Source organism: Micromys minutus, assembly GCF_963924665.1.
Source record: "Micromys minutus genome assembly, chromosome: 3".
Lineage (NCBI taxonomy): Eukaryota > Metazoa > Chordata > Mammalia > Rodentia > Muridae > Micromys > Micromys minutus.
In genome coordinates, this window is record NC_137972.1 from 1326841 (window position 1) to 1351991 (window position 25151).

General features: G+C 44.5%; 1 protein-coding gene across 4 annotated transcripts in view; it reads left to right on the forward strand.

Moving 5' to 3' along the window:
* The window catches only part of TMTC1 (transmembrane O-mannosyltransferase targeting cadherins 1), a 186945-nt gene extending 165311 nt beyond the window's left edge, over positions 1 to 21634 (forward strand). Inside the window, exons 14-21 of one of the 4 annotated variants that reach the window (XR_013974987.1) lie at positions 6798 to 6900; positions 8650 to 8785; positions 9293 to 9437; positions 10320 to 10457; positions 11603 to 11725; positions 12450 to 12527; positions 16235 to 17926; positions 18730 to 21634. Coding sequence is in view for 2 of the 4 variants with exons in the window: in XM_080914968.1 (XP_080771094.1) it covers positions 6798 to 6900; positions 8650 to 8785; positions 9293 to 9437; positions 10320 to 10457; positions 11603 to 11725; positions 12450 to 12527; positions 16235 to 16375 (864 nt within the window). In the remaining 2 variants the exon portion in view is untranslated. Of the gene's footprint in view, positions 1 to 6797; positions 6901 to 8649; positions 8786 to 9292; positions 9438 to 10319; positions 10458 to 11602; positions 11726 to 12449; positions 12528 to 15999; positions 16124 to 16234 lie in introns of those variants that run through there. The other 3 variants (XR_013974988.1, XM_080914968.1, XM_080914969.1) reach the window with 3 other exon arrangements.
* The last annotated feature ends 3517 nt before the right edge of the window (positions 21635 to 25151 follow it).

A 25151-nucleotide genomic window follows, 5' to 3' on the forward strand; every position in this document is an offset into this window, starting at 1 on the left:
ACTATGTGAAAAGATTTACATTTATTTGTATTTATTTTCAACTTTACAAAGAGTGTGGCACATAGGCTATGAGGCACTTGACAATTAGCACATCTTTTGAATATGCTTGGTTTAGTCACATAAACATTCATTATACTGTTGTGCTCATATGAAGATTAAACAGATATCTCACCAAGCCAGGAACAGTTGATCAGACAGAAAATGATACTGCAGAGTAAGGACACTGTAGGCTTTCAGGCTCTACCCATGTCTGCAGGAAAGTCCTTCAGCTGTTGGCAGACTGGGATCACTGGTGAAAGTGTAGGAAGTCCTTGAGAGCGGAGAATAGTGACCAGGTCTGACAAGTAGGCCTGTGTGAGCCCAGGAGTGTGGAAGTGCAGTGGCCACTAAAGCCAAGGCTGTGCACAGAGTCTTAGGCCTCCTACTGATGCATATCAACGCAGAGACTAGAAAAGCTGTCTCTCTGGAACAGGGAGGTACAATCCTAGAGACCACCTCTAAAGTTACAATGTTTGTGAAGTTTCACTGGGCAGTAACTTTGCTCAGGTCTCACAGCTTGGGGCAGTTCAGTAGCACATCAGCACCTTGGGGGCCAGTCCTGGGCTTGCTTCGGAGGCCTGGTTATTAACAGAGCTTCGTGGCAAGCTGAGACATCCTTTTACTGCAAGTCCCATAAAACAGTGGTTAAGTTACAGACAATATTATGTTACTACCAAAGTCCTTTGTCTCTATCTGAAATTTCTGATTTTCTAGGACTTCTTTAGTCCTGACTTCTGCCATTCAAAGTATTGATTACCCTTTCCAGCTAGCTATTTCAGTGGGGAAATTAGGGAACAATTATTTGTTTATGTCTTTTAAAAAAGAAAAGAAAATCCTTATGCCGATGGGGATAGTGGCTTAGGCCTACAATCCTAGCATCTGAGAGTAGAAGCCTGAGAATCTCAAAGAAACAGAGGCCCAGCTGGGCCCCTCCAGGACAGATATAAGAGCCCCAGCCTGGCACCTTCAGGTCAGAGAGCCACTTATGCCCTGGAAAAGCCAGAGAAAGCAAACTTGGGCAAAAAGTGAGATCAGCTTTTTCTCTTATTACACAAAGAATGTGTGTGATGTGTTAAAATCAGAGAGTATCCCACACTCAGTGTAATATCTAGAAACAAAGCCATCCTGCATCATTCTGGCTTCTTATGTACAACTGTGTTAACACTTAGGTTTATGTGTAGTCTAGGTGGGTTCTTTCCCCTTACCATTAGCTCATAAGAGACAGTTTACAGTGTTTCGTGTATGTATATGCATGTACATGTGTTGCATGTTGGTAGAGGTCAGATGAGAACCCCGAGGAGTCTGTTCTCTCCTTCCATCTCATGGATCTGAGGATTAAACCCAATCATCAGACTGAGCAACAGGCTCTTTTACCTGCTAAGCCAGCCTTACCATATTCTACAAGTGTCTTGCTAGTTAATAATAAGGTATTGTAATTTACATACTAAGGCACCAGCTGTTAGTTATTTGAGTGGTGGTTCTTGTTCTCCTCCTCCTTCTTCTTCCCTTTCCTCCTCTTCTTCCTCCTCATCCCCCCTCCTCCTTCTTCCCCTTCTCCTTCATTCTCCCTCCTCTTCTTCAACGGTGAAGCCTTTTTTTTTTCCTGGTAGCTTTTTAAAAGCAACATTTTGAGCTAGGTATGGTGGCTCACACCTGTAATCACAGCACTTGGAAGATTGACGCAGTTAGAACCATCATGAGCTGCAGACTGAGGCTCTGTGCCAGACGAAACAGACATCGTATCTGAACCATCTCATGTTGATACGTCTGAGAAGTAAAACTCCATTCCATGAGTCCTGTGCTGTGCTCCTGAGTTATCTTCTCACAGAGCAGCAACAGTGTACTCTGCCACCAGAGGTCCACAGCCCTCAGTCCTGAAGGCCATGAAACATGTAAATGAGAATCCCACATGGGCAGGATGGTGGGTGGACACCCAGTGTAGGAAAGTGACTTTGAACTTCAAACAAATGAAGCCATATTAGGAGCAGATAATTTTTCAGAGTGAAGTAAGGAGCAGTTTTGGAAGGGCGTGTCATAGGGTGAGTTGAGTGCTTGTTGAACAAGCCTGAGGACCAGAGTCTAATCTCTAGAACCCATGTAAAAAGCAGAGAGTGAGGAGGTAGAAACAGGGTTCCTGGGGCTCACTGGCCAGGTAGCCTAGGTCTATAGGCCCCAGGTTCCAGACAGAGGAGCCTCTTGTCTCAAAAATAAGGTGGTCAGGACCTGAGGAAAACACTGGGAACGTGTCACTGAGCTGTTAGCACTGGAGAAAGTGATCACTTCTCTGTGTGCACACAGAAGGGTGGGGAAATATGAGGCCAGGAGAGTCTAGGGTGGCAGTGGCCTGACTTCTGCTTTGCTTTCTTTCTCCCTGATAGCCACCAGCATTCAGAGGTCGATGCTGGGCTTCTCAGGCAGGGTTGTAAATGGTCCAGAGCCCATAAGAACTTGTAGCCATCTAACTCATACCATAGAACATAGCTTTATAATAACTATAAAGGAAATGAATTTAACATTGTTTATGATGCAGAACTACCTACCTCATTTTGGGTCAATGTTCTTTCTCCTCCTGTCTTTGGGATTAACATAGTGATGTAAGTTATCACTAACATCAGGTTTATAGCCTACTGAAAAACTCAATTAATATGAAAACAGCTATGAAATAGTTTTCTCTCATGTATTTTGGGATGTGAATTTATTTAATACCAGAGTGAAAGAGTATTGAGATCTAACACATGAGTTAGTTAAGCTGCTAAGGGTGTAGAAGCTCCTGTAAGCTAATGCATGAAGACTGGGGGGAACCCTTTCTAGCCATGTGTGTCTCACACATGCAGAAGTACATGGGGCAAAATGGCACAGCTGGGATCGGACACTTGAGGTTACACATGTGGGTCTCCTCTCTCCTGGTCCCGTGTCACTCCGGTAGAGGTGTGCTCAGTGCTTTTTCCTTTGTGTATGTGTATGAATTTATTCTTGAGAATTTCATACTTGTATACAATGTAATATGATCATATCCATCCCTCATTTTCTCCTCTCTACCATCCTACCATTAACCCTAACACATCTCTTTCCCTTCTTCATGCCTTCTTCTTTCTTCCTAAAATAACCCACTGAGTTCAGTCAGTCTGTGTGAGGGTGAGAGGGACCCATCCACCAGAGAATGGAAATTCTCCCTAGAAGAATGGCTTTCCCTCCCCTAGGAGCTATCAGTGGCCATTTTTTCCTCAGCTAGGGGTGGGCTACCAGCTGACTCTTAGGGAGGTATCTCATGATTTTACCACAGTTTTCTGGAGCTGCTCTGTCCACTCATGAATGGCACCTCCATTTGAACTCCTTTCTTAAAAATCAGATTTTGAAATTATTTTGCATATTAGTGGGTTTTCATAAGGCTTATCATTGCCTTACTTTTGTAAGGCAATGTTTAATCCATTCTTACCCCTTTCCCTGACCTTACCCCCCACCTCTGACCCTTCCCCTGACTTGCTCCTTCCTTCCATCCCAATTTAGTCCTTAAATCCCTGCACCCACCCTCCTCCTTCTGTGTGGCCCGTGTTCTGCTATTCCTCCCGACCACCATGTTCTCTTCATTGTCTCACTGTCTGGCTTTCCTCTGAAGTAGCCATTTCTCTTTTACTCAGTTCTCTCTCTCTCTCTCTCTCTCTCTCTCTCTCTCACACACACACACACACACACACACACACACACACACACGCTACTCACACTCTGATGAGAGACAAGAACAGGAAGCATTAGAAAATGCCAAACATTTCCTCAGGGAGGAAGATCGCCAAGCTAGTTGATTCATTTCAGTTGGATGTGAAAGAAATGAAACATTAAATATTGATAAAATATCTTTCATAAATGCCCTGTGATTACTTGAAGTTGATCATTTACTGTTTGGTAAAGAAAATAACAGTGATGAAAGTGAAGAGGCAGGAGGCTGGCCCCCGCTGGGCAGCTTCAGCTTTGGAGCTGCTGTGTCTTGAGTAGTTTCTTAGCAAAGTCTGCAGGAGGTTATGAAGCCACAGGATGGGAGACTTGTCAGCTTCCCAGAGTATCCAATCCATGAGTCCTCAGCTCCCCAAGACTGCCAAGGACACACACCTGGAGCTTCCCAGCGCTTCACTAGTGAACAGTTACTTCATGGCTGCCTTGTTTTGTGGCTTAGAGCAAACATGTATCTGGGTGGGGTCTAGACCTGTGGCTGTGTCAGAGACGGCTTCCTGTTGTTAGGATGCTCTAATGTGCTCCACCTGTACATTCAGTATACCGGGCCGTGGGCAGTGCTCTAAGCGGCTTCCCCAGTGATGCTGAGGGAGACCCCTGGGTCCACAGTGATGGGTTCAGAAAGGTGCCTAAATGACAGCCCTTTCTGCTGTTCATTGTGTCGGGTCAAATTTTCTTCATACGTAACTGACAGTGAAAGAGACACTTAAATGTAACCACTAACCACTGTCACAAAAGCTATCCCAAGCATCCAGCCAGCTTCAATGGTCAAACATTAAAGAGATCTGTGTATGAGGCTGTGATTTCTGTCTGCAGTATTCCCACAACCAAAATAATATAATGTAATAAATATCTCAGTTAATGCCACTATCCTTTTGCTTTGGAAGGTACTTTATAAATAAATGCAGTATTTATGTTAGAGTTTTTTATTTTAAATAAGCTATACCACTGAGGAATAAGTGTCTTCCTTCCCGAGCAACCATTAACTGCCGATAGCTCCTCAAGAAGGGAAGAGGCCTTATAATTCCTTCCATCCATGAGGGGACCTTGTAGGTACAAAATTTCTCTTCTAAAAAAGTATATGTGTGCATTGTTATGCATGTATGTGTACATGTGTATGTGGGGGGCATGAATGTGTACATACATGTGTGTATGTTTATGTGTACATACACATTGTGTGGGCATATGTATGTGTATGCATGTGTGTGCAGGTGTGTTTGTGTGCATGTGTATGTGTCACCATGTGTACAGTGTAGGTCTAGGACAGAATGAATTCCAGGACAAGCAAGATTACACAGAGAAATGCTTTCTTTCAGAAAAAAAGAAAGATCTAAAGTACCTACTTTGAGATTTTTATTCATCTCCTCTATGTGACAGTTTTTGTTCTTGGCAGTTAGGTATCTGAGAAACATAAATCTCCATTTTGCTGGCCTGTGGATCTGATTCAATAAGTAAATCTTGTCACCCAGAAAATTTCCTCTTTTCTCAGTGGTGCTGAAATAACTAGCATTCAGTCAGGACTGGTGGCTCCACGTAGATGAAGAGCCTGAGGTGTCCACCGGGCTGCAGATCTCAGCCCGGCTTGCTGAGCAGCATGAAGGATAGTCAGCCCACACCCCTTCCTGACAGGCTGACGTGTCCCTTTTCAAATGTCTGACGTGATAAACTTAGTATACTAAGGAAAAGTTGCAAAGTGCTCTGAACTAAATTGGCTTCTTTTACCTGACATTAGCACAGTACTAAAAAATAAAACAGTTATTATAGTTTTTGGATAGTTCTCTGAACCTGTTGCTATTTATATAATTTTAATCTCTGTGTTTTCAAAAGAAGGGTTGATATAATGATTTTAGATGACTATAGAAAAATATCTGTAAGTCATTGGGTTCTGAATTAAAATTTATTAAATTGTAAATAATTAAAATATGTTAAGATGCACAGAGCTGAAGGGAAGTTAGGAAATGGTTCTTTGGAGATGCGATGGTTGGTGTGGGGTGTGCCATATGAGCTGGAGGTATGTATGCCTCAAGAGACAGATAAGGGCTTTGTAGAGGGTGACTCAGAAAACATGGATTTATCTTACTTTTTAAAATAAATTATATCCCTTTAGTATTGGCCATCTTTTTAATTTATTTAAAATTTTTAATAATTATTGTATGTGTCTTGGTGTTTTGCCTGCATTCGTGTTTATGTGAAGGTGTTGGATCCCCTGGCACTAGATTTACAGACACTTTGTGAGCTATCGTGTAGGTTCTGGGTACTGAACCTGAGTCCTCTGAAAGAGCAGCCAATGCTCTTAACCACTGAGCCATCTCTCCAGGCCCCAGAAAGCACATATTTAATAAGGAAAGAAGTGGAGTGTTCAGTGAGCTGTGGAATATTTCAGGAAGAGGGGGGGTAAGACAGAGTTCTCCCTTCATTTGTACCAGCCTTTCCTCATCTTTCTTAAAACCTGTCCCCAATCCCAGCACTCATGAGGTTGAGGCAGAAGGCTTGTAGTGAGTTAAGAGACCAGCCTAAGCTATGGAGTGATGTTAGGTCTACTTGGGCTATGATGCAAGCAAGGCTCTGACACACATGCATACACAAACATGCTCTTAAAACTTTCCCAGCAAATCTTGGAGGCAGGAAAGAAGTTGTGTTTTCTCTGTCAAATGCAGTTGTCAGTCCCTGGTACTCTGCCTCCAAGCCCAGCACCTATCTCTCTGTGCCTCAATACCTGCACTGATATTCAGCATTTCCACTTGAGTCACCAAGGTGAAGAAGGAACACCATTTAAAAAAATCGTTCTCAGAGCTTTGTCACATACAAGTCTGGATGCAGATGCTTCCTCTTAGTATCAGCATGTTTGCAATGGTAGGAACTAAGCACACCTGTGCCTGTACACAGTTAGTGTAGACTTGGATTCAGGCAAAGCCCATGATATCTTTCTTAGCCTGGCTCAGTAGGCACGTTCTCTTTCCCCTGCTCACTCTGAATCTTCACTGTATTGTTAATTTTATAAAACTTTTGTTTTTCTGTGTTCTCTGCTAAAGGAAAGATTTAAGGAAGCTGAGGATGTTTACCAGGCTGGAATAAAGAACTGTCCGGACAGCTCAGACTTACACAACAACTATGCAGTTTTCTTAGTTGACTCTGGTGAGTGAGACGCCACTCTGCTGAGGTTCCTTTTGTTTCTCATACCAGTGGCAGTCACCAGCTGTGCGGGTGGCTCACACTTCAGACCAACCTACATTGTGAGGGTGTCATTTTCTAAATCTCCAAGCTCAGCTCAGAATTCTGTCTATAAGAAAGCTCCCCAGTCCAATAAGTAGCTTTGCATTAAGCCCAGGTGTCCTGCCTTTCTTGTCACCACATCCACAGGGCTGTACTTCCTCAGTGGGAACAGACTTTGTTAAGCCTCCAGATTTTTTCCTTGATGTTCTAGCAATTGACACGGTGGTCTCCTGTGGTGGGTGGAACTGGACACAGATTCAGTTCCTTTGTGGTTTGTGCAGAGCACCGTGTTCGCATGTAATGAATCCTCAGAAGTAATGTGATGACTCTTGGCTTTAATGCTAAAGTGCCATTCTGTCCTATTGGCTCAGAGGCTGTTTGTCCTACAGGAGAATTCAGTCCTGGTTATTATTTTTTTGATATTGAGTTCTTGAAAGAATTTTCATTTTCTAGGATATGTGAAGCTTTTCTGTTTAATAGAATATAACGTTACCTTTGGTTCATCTAAGGAAAGCAAGCTTATTTTTACATATAAAGTTGCTGTGCGGTGCCCCCTGCTGGATCATTAGACACATGGTAATACATCATTTAAGTCGGGACACCAGAAGAGCACCTTCTCACTTGCCTGAACCAAAGCTTGTCCTTTTGTTCCAGCAGCAGTCTCGAAGGAGCCTCTGCGAGAACCCTGACAAATCACTGAACACCCTATGACATGGTTCTAGATAAGCCTGTGTTCAAAGAGCATAGCTGGGAAGATTAGCGTGAAGACCAAGGATTCAGAGTGCTGCCCTTTGAGCCATTCTGAATTCAGTCACTTAGCTAGTTTCCTGGACGCTTCTTTGGGACCTTCTTAGACCAGGGAAACCTGACTTTCACTCTGACTTTTGTTATCAAGTCTCTTAAAGTTCATATATATATAAAATTTTGTTTGGGTGGTTTTAAAAAATACTTCGTGCATCTCAAGAGTCAGCTAAATAGGATCCTAAACATCTGTGGAGGCTTTGTGAGCATAAAAATTTTAATGTACACATTGGGCAAATGCAAAGTGACATTGTTGTTATGTTTAAAGTCACATTAAGTGCATACCATGGAGGGGTAAGTGCCCATGGGGTAAGCTTGTGTGTGCACACATATGCACACATGTATGCACACACACAAATAACATTAAATAAAATGTTTTCAATGTTTCAATAAAATGTTTCAATAAAAGGTTTACAAGAGAGCCTTGCTACACACCTTAAAGCAGGCTTTTAGACTCTCCGAGGCCTGTGTTCTTTCTACAGTGGCCTGTTTGCCTGTTTTTTTTTTTTTTTGTCTAGAGTGGGAATCAGTGGTGTCTTAGATAAATAACATGACCAGTTGCAGCTCATGCCTGTCATCATAGCATTTAGACCGAAGCTGTGGGTTTCTTTGAGTTATGGGTAAAACTCCATCAAACATACAACACTGCTGACATGTTACTGATTTCTTTGCATGTGTTGTTGAATAATGAAATGGTCCAAGGTTAGGTGGTTGCAAGCACACACAGCCAAAATTCAAGCTTATCACAAGCTGCATGCCTGGCAGTATGATGCTGTCATGCTAGGAAGGATGGCATGTCTCAAAAGGGAGACTGGTAGCCCTGCCTCTCATCCCTGCCGTCTGTTCTCTTCTCACTCCACCATACTGCAGGCTCTCCAGAGAAGGCCGTGGCTCATTACCAGCAGGCTATCCAGCTCAGCCCGAGCCATCATGTGGCTGTGGTGAACCTGGGCCGACTCTACAGGTCCCTGGGAGAGAACAGCATGGCTGAAGAGTGGTACCGACGGTACAGCCCTTTCTCTATCTCCACTTTCTCAGTTCCCACAGGCTTCTTGGGTGCCGGGACAGACCGGGTTTCAGAACAGGAGGACAGACATGTTACTAATTCAGGTGACAGAACAGCATGACCGTGTAGTTCTGTGTGGCAGCTCTGACCCCGACTGCTGAGGCCATGGTGCTCATCTGGGTTGGAGGGAAGTTTCCTACTTTAATTAGCCCAGTTTTCTGGAGCTATGGATGACAACACAAAATGAAGCAGCAATTTCAATATAGAAACAGATGTAAGGCTGCCACTTTGTCAGAACCTGAACAGGTCATTGTTGCTAGTATAGACTCTTGAGACCTGGTTGCCAGGTTAGTGGGTCACAGGCATTCACCCAGGGTACGTCATGACCTTAATCTAAACAGACTGAGTTCAAGCATGTATCTAACTGGGCAGTCCTCCACCCAATAAGCACAGACCTTTGGGAATGTGTCCACAGAAGGAAGCATCTGTCTGTCTTTCTCCCTGTAGTGCTCTGCAGGTGGCCCGCACAGCTGAAGTGCTGTCACCTCTGGGAGCACTCTACTACAACACTGGCCGACACAGGGAAGCATTGGAAGTGTACCGGGAAGCTGTCTCACTCCAGCCTTCCCAGAGGGATCTCCGCCTGGCTCTGGTAAGTAGCAAGGAGAGGAAGCCATACTAGGTGTAAGCACAGCTTGCAGACAGAGCTGAGACTGCTGAGCCGGAAGAGAAACACTGTGTTGGCCACTGTGTGATGCTCACATTATTGAGACGCCTTGTCTCCAGTAACTTCAAACTGACCAAAGGAAGTTGCAAGGGGGCTTTGGGCACTGACAGAGTACTTGCCTAGCATGCACAGAGCCTGGATTCTAGTCACCAGCACAAACTAAACCAAACCAAAGTAAAATTGTCTGACCCAGGTCCACTAGTTCTGGGCCCTCTGATGTTTATCACTCCCACTGGTGTGTGAGTGTAAGCAGACAGGTATGTTTTTGCAGATGTGTAGATGTATCTGCACACTTACTAGTTCACAGCATGTCTTTGCTGGCACGACAGTTTGTTGTAGATGCTACTACCCTCTCTAACTCTCTAACTGACGCTCTAACTTACTTCCTATGTCATTCCTGTAAGGGTATTCCCTCGTGTAACTGCAGTGTGGTATCAGACTCAGGACTGTTAACACCACCAGCATTTTAATCTCAGTATTTTGAATTTCATGCTTCCTTCTTCCTCTATCAGTCTTGTCATCTTCTTACAAACATCCTGTTTTGTCAGGATAGTAGGGAACTACTTCCTGGCATGTTTAAACATCTTAAGACTCAAAACCACTTGCTGGGTCTCTGTGGTACTTTCATCGGTGGCAACCAAATACATGCATGCATCAGCACCCAAATACTGAACCTTCTGCTGTGGCCATTCAGCTTTCTCTAAAATGCTTTGTGTTGGATGTGTTGTCCGACTCTCTGAAGAGGTTGCACCATCTGCTAAGGCATGACCAGGTGTCTTCTAAGCTCAGTGCCCTCTTGTTTTACAGGCACAGGTTTTAGCAGTGATGGGTCAGACCAAAGAAGCCGAAAAGATAACCAGTCACATAGTGTCTGAGGAGCCCAGGTGTCTGGAATGCTACCGCCTCCTGTCAGCGATCTACAGCAAGCAGGAGCACCATGAGAAGGTAACCAAGCACTCAGCCATCCAAGGCAGGGATGCCAGGACAAGGTAGACCATGTGGGGGTCTCACACAGAAAATAGTGCACTCCTTACGCTCGTCCAGCACCATATTCACAAGGCCATGACATCTTGACATTAGTCTCCACATCCTACTGGCTAGGACACTTTCTCAGACACCCTCTTCCTGACACATCTTGGAACAGCACACCCTTGGCTCCTCTTCAGTATGCAGATTCTATATCTCATCATTACAGTTTGTGTCCAGCTGCCCAGCCCCTGTATGCCTGCTGGCTCTCCAGGTTCTCATGTTTGATGAAGTCCTCATGTCAGCCCTGACTCTCTATCTACCTATTTAAAAAAAATATATGAAGTATATAGTATATATGAATATATATACTATAAAGTTCATGAGCCTACTCAAGAAACTACTTGTTAAATACCTGCAAAGTATGGAAGACACTGTAATAGATTCCAGGTATAAGGTAGGATGGGGAAAATGCAGCTGTGGTTGTCTGAGAGCTTATTTAGAAAGAGGGGCAAAGGTTGGTCAAGAAATCACAAGAGAAATGCAATTGGTGCAATCAGAAAGAGGTTGCCAGGCCTCCCATTGAGAACAGAGGGCCTGGGTGGTTAAGGTCATGTCTCCATATGGCCCGATGGGAGGGGAGGGTCAAACGGGTATGCCTAAGGCACAGGGGTGAGGAGAGGAGGAACAGGCCACACAGTTGAAGAGTAAACATGACTAGAACACCGTCCCCCACCTTCAACACAACAGACCTGGGGAAGGTCATGATCCTAGAATAAACTTGGAAGTTTTACAGAAAGGCAGAATTGTGCTTCTCAGCAATGTTAGTGTGCAAAGGCAGGGCAGGCACATGGGCCAGGAGGTCCAGAAGGACATGTGATCAGGGCAAACCCCACTGCAGTCATGAGGCCAATCAGCATGTTTCTTCTTCATTATCTGTGAATGGGGAACCTGAAGTATGAGGAATGATTTTTGGGAGCTATTAATTCCCAATGAGAACATTGTTGGCTTTGTTTGTCAGGTGTCACACTGGCTGACAGATATGGGCCAAGGTGTAAATGCCACTCCTTAAGTTAGGGCTCCTCATCTGGCCCTCTCCGTCCCTTCCTTTTCCACTGCTGCAGGCGCTCGAGGCCATAGAGAAGGCTCTTCAACTGAAGCCCAAGGACCCAAAAGTCATATCTGAACTGTTCTTTACAAAAGGAAACCAGCTAAGAGAACAGAACCTTCTGGACAAAGCCTTTGAGGTAAAAGGCACAAAGCTGCCATTCAGTTTACAGGGTTAAGTGACTGCAGTGGATAGAGAGCACTCGCACAGCCCTGTCACTGACGGGCCATCACTGTCACTCACTCAAGCCCCTGTGTTTGATGACTCGTTCACACGCTACCTCTGCACTTCCTTTTGAGTTATTGGGGTAGAAAGCATTCAGACTGTTCCATATTCTCGGATTCTGAGGAGCCAGTCTACTCTTTTCTGCAAGAACCTGTGTCACTGCTGGACTGGAGCCCAAGTTGCTTTGGGCAAGTACATGTATGTGATACTCCCAGCACCTCTGGATTTCCTCTTCTACCTCAAGAGGCCCCTCCATATCACCCATTCTTGCAGTGACTTTTCTTCTGAAGCTTAATAATTACCACATCAGGTACTTATCAGAGATGGCAAGATGGTTCACTGTGTAAAGCCACTAGCCTCCAATCCTGACCACCTGGAACCCACAAGTTTCAGAAATCCCTGAGTCCCCAAGGGCGAGTCAGACATGTGTTGTCACAGTAGTCCCTGCCCCCACCCCATTCAGGAACTCCACTTCAAAACCATCAGCTCTGAAAATATAACAGACTGAATTTGCCACCTGCCAGTGGCTGCCACCTATCAGGCTCTCTGCAGCACCTCAGCTAACAGGGCTCTGCACAGTTCTGCAGCGTCTCAGGTGCTTCACGAGCCCTAATATGGAGCTTTTCTTCTTCACTCAGAGCTATGAAGCTGCTGTGACCCTGGACCCTGACCAGGCACAAGCGTGGATGAACATGGGTGGCATCCGGCACATCCAGGTAGGTGTGGCACTCACTGTGTTCCTGTCCACCCTGGTTCTCTTTGAAAGGATTAGGATACTTAAAACAGGCATTTTGAAAGTAAAACAAGAGCTGTATTTTCTAAATAGCAGACTTCACAGACCCATTATAAATGTTTCTAAATTATAAACTCTATGCTCTGCTGATCATGAGGACAGTCACACGGGCTGGGAATAAGAGCCATCAGACAGTGGTTGAGGTCTGTGTGTGACCCTATGAAGCTTGCTGACTCCCCATCAATAGAGACTGTTAATTTAAATACTGCTTTACTCTTTCCTGTTTTAATTGTTTATTATGTGTATGTGGGTATGGGTTTGTAATTTGAATGCAATACCATCAGAGGCCAGAAGAAGGTGTTCATGAGTCCCCTCAAGCTGGAATTACAGGCCCTTGTGACGTGCCCAACATGGGTGTTAAAAGCTGAAAGTGCGTCTTCTATAAAAGCAGTATGCACTCTCCACTGCCAACCCATCTCTACTGCCCCTTTATTTTGCATGTTGAAAACATTTTTTATTCCCTAGCCTTTTAGTGGAAGGCACATTTGTCTGCTATGGTCCACAATCCCTGAAGCTAACTTTGGGTGAGTCTTTCTGCCAAGAATGATTGAAAATGACCCTGGGTGGGATTGTTTCTTATAGCCAATGAAGTCAAAGGTGTTTCATGACTCATTCACATCTGTACTCAGTCATCTTACCAGCATCTCTGCTGAGCCAGGTGCACATCGACACTGGGCAAGTAACCGCAATCAGACAAGACAGAAACTACTGCTCACTAGAGCTCACGTTCTAGTTTGAGATGACAGACAACAAATACACATGTGCACACATCCATATACACATGCCTAGAATATATCAGATGGTGAGAAGCATATGAGGAAGATGGAGAGACGAGAGGGTGTTGGCAGGGCTCTCAGAAGAAGGCGCCTGTAGGATGCAAGAAGCTGAAGGAAATGAGTCATGTGAGCAAACCAGGGCACTGCAGAGGTTTGAGGCTGAAGGTGCTTGGGAAATGGTCAGCAGGAGCATGGCTGGTCAGAGAAGAGAAGGCAGCAGCCAAGGCCTAAGAGAGTGAGGCCTACAAGAGCTTCCCAGGAAGCTGGTCCTTGAAGGACTTTTCACAGATGCCAAGGTCTGACTTGTTGAGCTAACTTACCCTCAGGCTTCTCTCAGACTGCAGACAGTGTGGTGGTGAAAATGTCCAGGAGGCCTGCCAGGGTTTTCCTTCCACAGGCACTGAGCTTTAAGACAGAATGAGACAGGGACTCATGGCCATGTGAATAAGATAGCAGACCTCAGTGTGGGGATTGTACGCACATTGCTGCTCAGAGTCACAGACCTATGCTCTGGTCTGCAGTACTGTGAGATGTCCAATACCTCCTAGTGGTGAAACTTTTGTTAGCATAGTGCAGCTGTTTAAATATTTAAGTTGTATATTTAGTAGTTGTTTTTAAAATGATGTACAATTTCCTCAGGTGTTAATTTATCTATTGAGTGTATTATTTCCAAGTGCAATTGGTATCCATTTAAACTAATTGGTGTTGTTACTGCAGACATCATGGATTAGCCTGAGCAATAGGAAACTCGCACATTCATAGCTTAACAATCCTGTGGGTGAATCCAAACACTGTGTAGGGGGCACATAGATTGGCAGTATGACTCTGGGGCCACCATAACAGTCCGGGATGTTATCACTAGGCATGCAGGAGCAACCCTGGACTTGCTGTGTCTTTTGCAAGGAGTGTTCATCACAGGGCTGCTCACCTTGGCCCTGGCTTCTGCCCTGTGACCGGGGAAAGTGAAACTGGGCCTCCAAGGGTTATGGAAGTGAAGGGTCTTACATGGAAGTGGTACAGATGGGGAGAAGACCTGAGAGTTGTGACTGCCCTAGGAAGGAAGGACACTCATCGCTCAATGTGTCTAAGTCAGTGCCTGTGATCTGAAGTGCCTCAGGCGTGGATAGTCAAGGCTGAATGCAGCATTCACTCCAGCTTTCACGCCGATGCTGCTGGTAATTGTAGAGGGTATTTTTAGTGTGCATATAGTTTGACAGGTGAGCCACTCCCTGAGGTCAGCTGCAGAATCTTCCATTTATGGTATCTTGTCTGCTCAGAAAGTGCCAAACTTTGAACATTTTGCACTTTTGGGGTTAGGAATATTCAATGCCTTTCAGCATTGTCAGATGTGTCTGTCTGCACAAGGCATTAGTAGCACCCAGGGTTTAAGTTTTTTCATATCATTTCAACTTTTGCTTTCAGCAGATAAACACATAGACACCATGATAACCAGAAAGTGAGTCACAGAAACTGAACAGTCCACCCAAGGATGACTACAGCATCCTGTGGTCTCACTGTATAAGCTCTTTCCACACAATCACATGTGAGAAGATACTTAGATCGTGGTAAACATTAACTGCTATCTTAGAGAGGTGGTGTTTTATATTGTGATGGAAATTTAGACCCTCTCAGGTTTTGACCCACATGGGAGCTACAACTGAGGATGATATAAAACCAGTTCATAACATTAGGATGGGAAGAAATTGGGCAGCTTCCTGGGGAAGATGTAAACATATATGCTCTAGATAGAGCAGACCACAGAAAGGCTCCTATCTAAGGTGAAGCAATGAATTTCTAGTGGGGTATCTTACAGGAGTGTGGGTGACTCGAGAGCCTCTGAAAGGAGCCTCAGCTGTGTCTCTAGAGTCTCCTACCCGACTTTCAGGAATCTCCTTCCTTAACTTCCAGCAACTGTTTGCTGCTTATGTAACCTCAGGGAGGGGGCCTCATGAGCTCCCTGGGCCTATGAGCAGATTAAATGGACAACAGAAGCTATAGTCTTGGAGTCTTTGGGATGCAGATCCACAAGGCTGTACCAGATTAGGCAGGAGAAAGGGGAAAAGGAAAAAGCTACTAGTTCTGCCCAACTGTCAGTGGCCATTTAGACCCAGACACACTGGTCTTAATGGTATTACACAGATGAGTGTTGACAGAGTGTGCTCAGCAGGTCAAAGGTCATCCTTCTGCCTTCTGCAGTGGCTAGCTGGTGCTTTTCACCAAATACTGTGGCTAGGAGATAAACCCAAGTCCACCTTTAACCTTTTTTAAGGTGTTACTTATTGTGCATGTATGCTTGTATGTGCACCATGTGCATGCAGTGTGAACAAAGGTCAGAAGAGATCCCTGGGATCCCTTGACTGGAGTCACACAGTGGTATGAGCCATCATGTAGGCACTGTGAATAGTACCATCCCCAGGGCCCTCTACAAAAACAAGTGTTCTTAACCACTGAGCCATCTGTCCAGCTCCAAGTCCATCTCTTTACTGAAGTCTTCATTGTGTAAAGCTTCCATTAAGGCAAAGGCTTTGTGTCTCAAGCTGAAGATTAGAACAAACTAAGAAGATAAAACGGGTGTCTGTTTAATTATTGCTCTCTATCCCTCCCCACGCCCTCCCCAAGCCTCTTTGCTTAGAGCAGCAGACCAGTGCTAAGCAGCCGAGAACACTATGAATGACAGTCTTCTCCATACTGAGAAAGCTGAAACTGTTGCTGGAACCGTCAGCCTCCACATTTCCCAGCCTGGATGAAAATATTCATGGATAAGGTTAGCAGTCCATATTCAGAGGGTTGTGCTAAGCAGTCTTGGTTTTTTTTTTTTTTTTTTTTTTTTTTTTTTTTTTTTTTTTCCCTGCAGGGAAGCTATGTGTCTGCAAGGGCCTATTATGAGAGAGCTCTGAGGCTGGTTCCAGACAGCAAGCTGCTGAAGGAAAATCTGGCTAAGCTGGATCGCCTGGAGAGGAGATTACAAGAAGTCAGAGAACGGGATCAAACATAGATCAAAGAAAGGACACAGTCACATGGGACTCAGCAGGCTGGAAGAGGACAGAGTTGGGGAGGCCTTGCTTATATACAGCAGGCTCTGCCAGCCAGGCAGTCCTCTCCTGGTGGCACAGTGGGAGATAGCCTCTGGTGACTGTGCTTAAAGAGTTGTTTCCATGAAGAGACAGAGAGCAGAGGAGAGCAGACTGTCTGCAGGAAAGGGAGATAAGCAAGCACACTTTGCAGGCCCCTGTGTGACTCCCAGTCCCCAGGATATTAGCAATGCTTTGGTAGCAGACAGTGACCTCCATTCTTACTATATCCCAGAAATACAGAAGCTCGGAGTCCTGTAAACACAGCAGCTGTTCCTAAGAAAGGATGTGTTCTCTGAAGTCAGCCCTTGGGATACCTACTCATGCAAGTTCAGTTAGTTCTCAAGAATCTAGAGCTGGTGAAGAGCAGTGTAGAGTCCTGTGGAGCAGGGGAGCAGAGCACTTGGTAGCTCGGCTTGGCTAATATCCCCCAAGGGCATCATCACTAAGCACCTTTGGAGAAGTACATTAAAGTCTACTCTGGTTTATGATTTTTTAGTGCCTAAAACACCAAAATGGAATCTTCTAGAACTGTATATGTGGCTATGTTTATCTCTACAGGAAAATCAAAGCTCAGCATCCTTGATTCTTTATGGAAATGTTTTGAATGTCTGAACTGTGTTCTAAGTTTCACTAGAGTCGTGTCAACACTTGAACCTTCTGAGTGTATTAACCATAGGGTTGGGACCCTGAAATGTGTTGCTCAGGTGTGGAGCTGTAGTCTGCAGAGAAGCGTTAAAGGAGTGATCCAGATAGGGCTCTACTTTATTCTCTTAAGGTCAAGGACCTGTAAGATTTATTGTTTTTGAAAGATCTATTTGAGCACTGAAGAATCTTACATTGTGTTACAAAATTCCTCACAGACTCTTTTAGGTTGAGGGTAGAGAGCTCTGTCACTGACTTTTGAGGTTTAGTGAGAATTCTTTATTTAAAACAGAAGTGAGTTTGGAGACTTTGTAGAGAATACTCTAAAACTAGAGGATGAAGTCTAAATTCATAATTTTTTAAAAAATATATTTATATTTAAAAGTAAGGAAGGCAATGTTGAAATCACAATTTACATTATTTTAGTGTTATTTATTGTGTAACTTATAAAATATTTAATATATATCCATAATTCTTGTTTTTCCCCCCTCTGTGCATAGTTATTTTGATAGCAGCTCTCAAAACCAAGCATATGAAAATTGCAAAATAGGAAAGTTTTCAGTCTCCCCACATCATGTTGGTTATTTACTGTAAGAACTAATGGGCTTAGGATTGGCTCAGTGTTTGGGGAGTGAAGGAGTTTGAAGGGCTCATCACTAAAATCAAAAGCACCACAGGCCATGCAGGTCCTGATGCAGAGCCGCTACCACATAGGCTTGACAGCTGGAAAAAACATCATCTCACCAGTGCAGCCAGGCCCGAGGGAAAACCCTCTGCTTCTTACAACCCAGCATCAGGATGCAGTGCCTCTGTGTGTTATTTTGCAGCAGGTAAGTTGAAATAAATGGCTGAAAATGTATTTGGAAATGCATGGTTGAGGGAGTTTGATCCAACACACACCTGCTCTTTGGGGGCAGTTTTTGTTACCTGGTTTCTGTCAACATTATATAAATTATAGTATCATAAATTGATCTGGAATCCTATTTTCTTCCATCTAAGATAAAAATCTTCAGTCCTAAAGTAAAAAAATATATACTATAGTGTTTATTATAAAATAATTCCTGGCCCCTAAAATGGATGGTAGGGACCCTTGGTAAAAGTCACTTCTTTGTCATAATAGTATTTAACAAAATGGATCCATTAAAAAGTAACGGGAAATTGAACTACAGCATTTGACAGGACTTTGCCTTACTGAGAGTGCTTCAGAAGGTCTCAGTATACACTTGTTAGAATAATTTAAAAGGCAATTACTACGTAAACCTTTTAGAGGAGAAAAGACCACATGGTGTCTGGGAGACTGCTATATCTGGGCCTCTCTTCTTGTTTGTCTGCCCACTTTGGCATCTCCTGGAGCAGTAAAAATAAGCACTACTTAAAAAGGAGAGCAAAGTCAGCTTGCTTTGTTGGCACAGACATTTCAGATCCTTTATTGAAATGAACCAATGAGGCAGTTTCCATGGTTGAAATGTTTCCTGTGAGAAAATCAATTGCAAACTGTTTGTATTTTGTTGAGGGTATTTCACAACATGCTGTTTGGTCCTTGTGATGTGGAGTAATAAGTGGGAGTCTTCTTTATTACACTAGAAACAGAGCCTGGCGAGTCAGGAAACTGTGTCTGGTTTGCCATTGGCAGGCTTGTGCTCCATAGTGACTGGAGAGCTGATTCTGAAGCCGAGGAGCAGAGCTGGCTTTGTCCTAGCAGTGGTGTCTTATCAGCGGTACTGAGACCCAGACCAGGAAACACTCCCCCTCTGAACTCTGTCCTCAGCTAAATATATCCTTAATGTTTTTCCTTTGTTTGTGTCCAGTCCTGTGTCTCAGAATTCTGAAACATGCCTTAGTAGGAAGGAGTCAAAGAACAAATCAGGATTTGCTTTGCCTGTTCTGAACCCCCAGCACAGCATTCCTAAAGTTCTTTCTTCTGTTAGACTCAGAGCCCTTACAAACTTCTTTGTAGCCCCTCCCACCACCACCATTCCTTATCAGGCCTGCCCTTCTTCCTACCTAGACCCAGCCCAAGTCATGAAACCTACCTAAGTGGCAGTCCATCTGTGTGCCTGTTGACACAGAAGTTACAGGAATGTCTTGGGGATTATTCAAAATGATTCAAATGATACCAATGTCATTTATAAAACCTGATTTGGTGGTGGAATTCAGGTGAATGGACCAAAAATGTGGAGACCACGAGGCCTGGGGGCCCTTGTTTGTGTAGTTCTGGGGTTGGAACTTCATGTCAGGAGAGCCTTCTGTCACTGGCTACCAGTGACGTCTCTGCCCCAGAGTTGTTTCTTCTGAAGTTTGTCACAGTGAAGAGAGATTCCAGTTGGTTGACAACAGTATGCAAGTTCTCATTTGAAGTCAACAGCAGAATTTAACAGGCTTTTTGCAGCTTTTAGCCAAGACTAAATAAAAATTCCAAACCACAATGTAGAAGCCAATCTGAGGTGACTGAACCGAGGGAGAAAATAAACTAAATGTCCCATTCCTTGTGGTCGTTAGCAGACAGTTCATATCCTTCTGATCACAGTGCAGCACTGGCTGGTAGTGAGGTCCTCCCTCCAGCACGGGGCCTCCCAGCCCTGGGGCCTGTAGAGAACAAGTAGTACCTTTCCATACTCCATAAGACCCAGCTCCGTGGTGCTAGCAAAGTCCTGCAGAGCTGAGCACTTTAACCAAGGGGATGTCAGTAAAGTGGCAATTGTATTTCTAGACTGGACTAAAATGACCCAAAGAATTCTAAACAAAGAGTCCTTGCCCCATGGGTTGGTCAAGGCCATTACTCCTAGACTGGTAGATGGCTGAGTAGGGTGGTTTATGCTTGTCTCAACTGGACTATAATTTCTCTTCTATTTAGGAAATGCTTCTGTGTCAGATGGAGAGACACAACCTTGGCAAGTGTATGTACCGGGCAAGGTGCCAAAGATAACAAATGAAAACAAAAAACAAAAAAAACCTGGTTTCTTTGAACTCTTAGAAGGTGCCCATGGCTCTGTGTTTGCCGCTGCCTGTCGCCGTCTGTCACAGACACTGGGGCTTTGTTTAGTTCTTGATTATACTTATTCAGACCTGTTGTTTCATGAGCCTGATGGTGCTGGTGTACACCTTTAATCCTAGCAGTTGGGAGGCAGAGGCCGGCCTGCTCTACAAACTGAGTTCCAGGATAGCCATGGCTACACAGAAAAAAACAAACCAACAGCAACAACAACAAAAACCACACACACACTCATACAGACTCTTCAAAAAAAGAGTCATAAGAAAAAGTGCGTTTCTTTTCTGTCTGTGGTGGGTCCACCCAGGAGGATCAGCCTTCAGGAGACTCTGACAGGGATGACACACAGCACATGATGTGCTGAGGAGTTGGTTTGTTCTTGTTGTGTTTTCATGTCATGGTTTCGGTTGTAGGTAGACAATGCCCAAATACAGCAAAGCCCAGATATCTAAATGGCATCCTTTACCTTCCTTCCAGGCAGCACTTGTATAAGCTAAGGCTATGGAATACCAAACACAATGTCAGAAATATAACAATTCTTGCCGTTACTCTGAGTTCTCAAAGCAAAGCATGTTGTATAATTCTGAAAACACTTCCAATATTTTTGTTTCTGTGAGCTCTTTGTTCTGAGAGAGCAGATAAATAACTGTAGTACAAACCATGGCTTCCTATCAAAGTGGGACCACTGGATAGGAAAAAAATCGTGAAGCCGTCAGTTGGCTTATATTTACATACTCCAGTTTGATTTCCACAGACTTTTCTGTGAAAGCACCAGGGCATGAAGTTTTAAAAGACAGACAGCACCACACCTGGTCTGATTGTAAATGTAGGTCATCAGCTGTTCCTTACAGGAGACATCTTCATGCAGAGATCCAGGATATCTTCTCATCATCAGGGGCACACACTCTGTATCTGTACTGAATCTGGATGTTCCTAATATGCACATCCTTTGGGGGTTCTTTAGCTGTTGGTCCATCGTGGGGGCACACCAGTTCAAGATGAGTGCTTTGGAGTGCTAATCCTAGCGTCACTGTGAGGTCTGTCTTAGTGGAGTCTGTCTCCCATTAAACCCTGTCCTGTCCAGTGGTTCCAGGAATACCATGAGTCTCTTCAGTGTGTTGAAAAGCACTGTGTAGAGTCTGAAGATAATGATCTTGTCCCTCCCTTTGTTCTTGGTAGTGACACCACAGCCACAACACACACAGCCCTTGGAAGGATTGGGTTGCCCAGGAATGTAACATGACAAGAGTAGTAACTCTTACTACTTACAGTCTGTGTGCATAAAGTTCTTGTAGTGACCCTGTCACTTTCCTGGGAGAAAAGGTCATGTTTTCTCTGAGGGAACTGAGGTGTCTGCAGAGGCCAGGACTTGTTTTGACCGTGTGGAAGTCACTGTGTTTGCTGCCAGGACCTTGTTCTTTGTTCCCACTGCTCAATGTTCCTATTTTGGGTGATTGTATATAAATGTACACCTGCATTATTTTTGCTATGCTGCTTAAAATATTTCTCCATTTAAGTCTGACTGTATACTTTGCCTAAGTCTTTCAAAAGCAAATTTATGTAAATGTCTATTTTATATAAAATATGGTAAAAAAAAATACTGTGTGGCCTCAGTCTCTCAAATTCTCTGATTAGAATCTGTCAATAGTCTTTTTGCTTGTAAATCTGGGCTCCAAAAGTAAAGATGACCTGTCCTTACCTGTCAGACATCTGCTCCACACCATGACTGCCTACTTTTCCTCTGCAGAAGACTCTGCCCTGTCTCCTTTGGCAGATACTTCCAGGCCAGACTCTGCCCTCTGCCGGCTTTGTGGGTCTCTCTCTCTCTCTCTCTCTCTCTCTCTCTCTCTCTCTCTCTCTCTCTCTCTCTCCCTCCCTCCCTCCCTCTCTCTCTCTCTCTCTCTCTCTCTCTGTCTCTCTCTCTCCCCCTCTCCCTCTCCCTCTCCCTCTCCTTTCCTTTTCTCTCTCCTCCTCCCTCCTCTCCCTCTCCCTCTGCCCAGGACTTTACCTCATGCAAAATAATCATCATACTTTATCCTCTCCATTAGCCTGTGTTACTCTCCCTGTCCCTCTGCTTGCTAGTTCTGCTGATTCCGTCTTACAGCTCAGTACTGAGTGGAGACACAAGCATCCCATCACAAGCACAAAAAGGGTGAAACACCACATTCTCCATCAAAACTCAGAAAGACAAAGGTGACATCGAATCAGGAAGATCACGAGGGACACCTGACTCCAGACCTGTGACAGGTGCAGCCCCCAGTGCCTGAGTGGAATCAAACAGCACTTTCAGCCCACCTTCCTCACTTGGTGCTGGCAGTCTGTAGACAACAGAGGCTGCAAATACCAGGGAAACCATAGGGCCTCTGCCAGGGGTTGGACTGCTCCTTGCTGCTGACCCTTAACCCCCAGAACATAGGTAATGGAGACCCCTAGGTTCTGCCACCAGGTAAGGATCACATCTCTATGACTTACTCTGGATTTCCTGTGGTTCTGGCCAGTATGGGCCCCAGATATGCCAAAAGGAAGGCCTGCTTGCCTCAGTGAAATGCTTTGAGCTGGGAGTTTGCAAGCTTCTCCCTTAGAGCCTGGTGGCCCCAGAGATTTCAGTGCAGTCCCAGTTCTCTAACCAAATCTAGTGCCAGAGGCAGGGCTGGTTCTCTTCTGCCCTGATCCTCTCCTGTTAGGGCAGCACAGGGGCAGATGGTGGGGCTCTGAGCAAGCTGTTAAACCTGAGTTGGGTGTGGAACATTCTTTTAAGACTCCTGAGAAAATTAAGGGGGGGGTCTTAAAGTTGAGTGATTTCAGGGCCTCTGAGCCAGGCAGGGGAAATCTGACTGAAATCTTGACAAGTAAAGCCTTAAATTAAGCAAAGATTCTGTGTGTGGGTTTCTGCAGCACTGAGGTATAGAATCCCAGAGGCTGATGTAAAAATCAGAAAAATGGCCTGGAATCTGTCAGTGTTCCCCAGAATAGAAGTTGGGGAATGTAGATTGTCTTGAAGCTGTTTGTATTTTAATGTTAATTCTACTTCCCCAAGAAGGGCTGTCTAGTCACGTGACTCCAACTGAACCTGAATCCCCAAGCTCCTTATCTTCCACAGCTGGCCAAGGTGTTTGCATGCAGGGTTCCTCGCTGGATGATGGGTGCTCTGGGGCACAGCAAAGGGGCATCATGGATGCATTCACAAACCAATAGGTTAGATGTGGCTGTGTTAGAGATTTTATCTGTAAATGCTCAGTTTCCCCCTGAAGGAACAGGGATAGAATAAACAAGAGACAGATCTGCCCCTGAATGGGCCAGCTGAAACGGGAGACACGTCCCAGTGTGTTCAGCAAGCTGTTCTCTGCCAGACTTTAACCATGGGCTCCAAATCTAATCATTTCTTCCAGCAAGACAGACGGCTGGCTGGCTGACTGAGGCTTCAGGGAACCGTCTTCAGGGGCCTGGCAGCTCAGCGGCCGTCCTTGTCTCAGTCTGTCCCTTGTTTTGGCTCACAGTTCCCACTCACTGTCCACTAGTGAGAGGGTCAAGGGAGCTCTGAGCAGCCAGTCAACACAAACACATCAAGAGCATAAAGAAACTGATGAACCATGCTGCCCGCTTGCTTTTCTCTTGTCAAGCTTTTACTTACACAGTGCAGGATCCAGACAATGAAACAGTGCTGCCCTTATCCAGAGTGGGCCTCTTGCCTTAGTTGACACAATTCCTCAACTGAGGCTCTTGTCTCAGATGGTTCTAGGTTGTGGGGAGATGACACACTTATCACAGGAGCACATGGTGAAATCCACTGTGCCATTTCTGAGAACATTTTGAATTTCCAATTTGATTTAAATTTTACCACTGTAATTCTCTCAAGAAATCAAGAACATGGGACAAATTAAACGTAGTTTCCAATTTCACACAAGAACCTGTATCCAAGTAGAATAAGGACTGATTCTCTCTCTAAAAGTCCAGGTCATTGATGCTCACAGCAGTGACTCATTGCTCTCTTTCTTATTTACATGGTCTGTGGCTTTCATATGTTTTGAGTTCCAGAATTTTGAATTTCATATGTTCTGTAACTGGAGCAAAGCTAGAAGTCCAGAACATTCCTGCTGATTACACCGGTGCTGGGTTATAGAGAAGAGCTGGAGTGTTTGTGGGTACTCAGAACTGCAGTATGCATTATGAAAGCCCTCTTGTTAGTTTGTCCTATCCTGGGTCTTATAGAGCGCTGGCACTCAGTTCTGTTTGGAAAGCCATAGTGAGCAAGGAGAACAGATAAACAACCTTTCCTGGAACTAAAGCTTTTTCTCTAGGCATTTTCCAGGAAAGCAGCTCACATATGATTGAAAGTGAGTTTTGAGGGAGTTAGAAGCAGGGGATCAGGAATTCAAGACCAACCCCCTTCTGCTACACACCAAACTGAAGAGCAGCCTGGGCTACAGGAAGACTGTGCATAAAGCAAAAATAAGATGCTTGGCCTTTGTTTTCCCTAAGCTCTGTTTCTGCTTTTGAAATAGGACTTTACAAAGAAATAGGCACTAACTGTAGAGACTTCGAGGAAATAGAGAATTGGGCCCAACTTCCAACACAGTCTACCAGGATGCTAGAAGAGACCATACGGTAGAGAATGGTTCAGAAGATGGTTCAAAGGGGAGCAAAGAGGAAGGGAAGAGAAGATGGATGAAAAGAATTAAATAAAACACACAGGCTTTCTCAAAGTGGTGTAACTACAAAAGGTTACTAAGCATCTCCAGCCTGCCTTCATTCTTCAGCATGCAGGGGCAGACATGTTTCCATCCAACAGAACAGGCTTACGACTACCAATGAAAGTTGGCTTACAGTCAGGAGAGAAGTAGGGGAGACCCTGGTTGATAGGAAGACCTAGAAACATCTGCAGATGTCTTTGTGAGCCTGGGTGTATACCTGATTCAGAAGTGCACATAGGCCATTAAAGAGCTTTGAGGCTGAGATTACTTTTGAGGATAAATTCCAAGAGATGAAGTCAAACTCATAAAGACATAACATTTATCGAAGAAATCTTTCTAAGTGTAGCATCCATTTAGATCACTAACTAGTCCAAA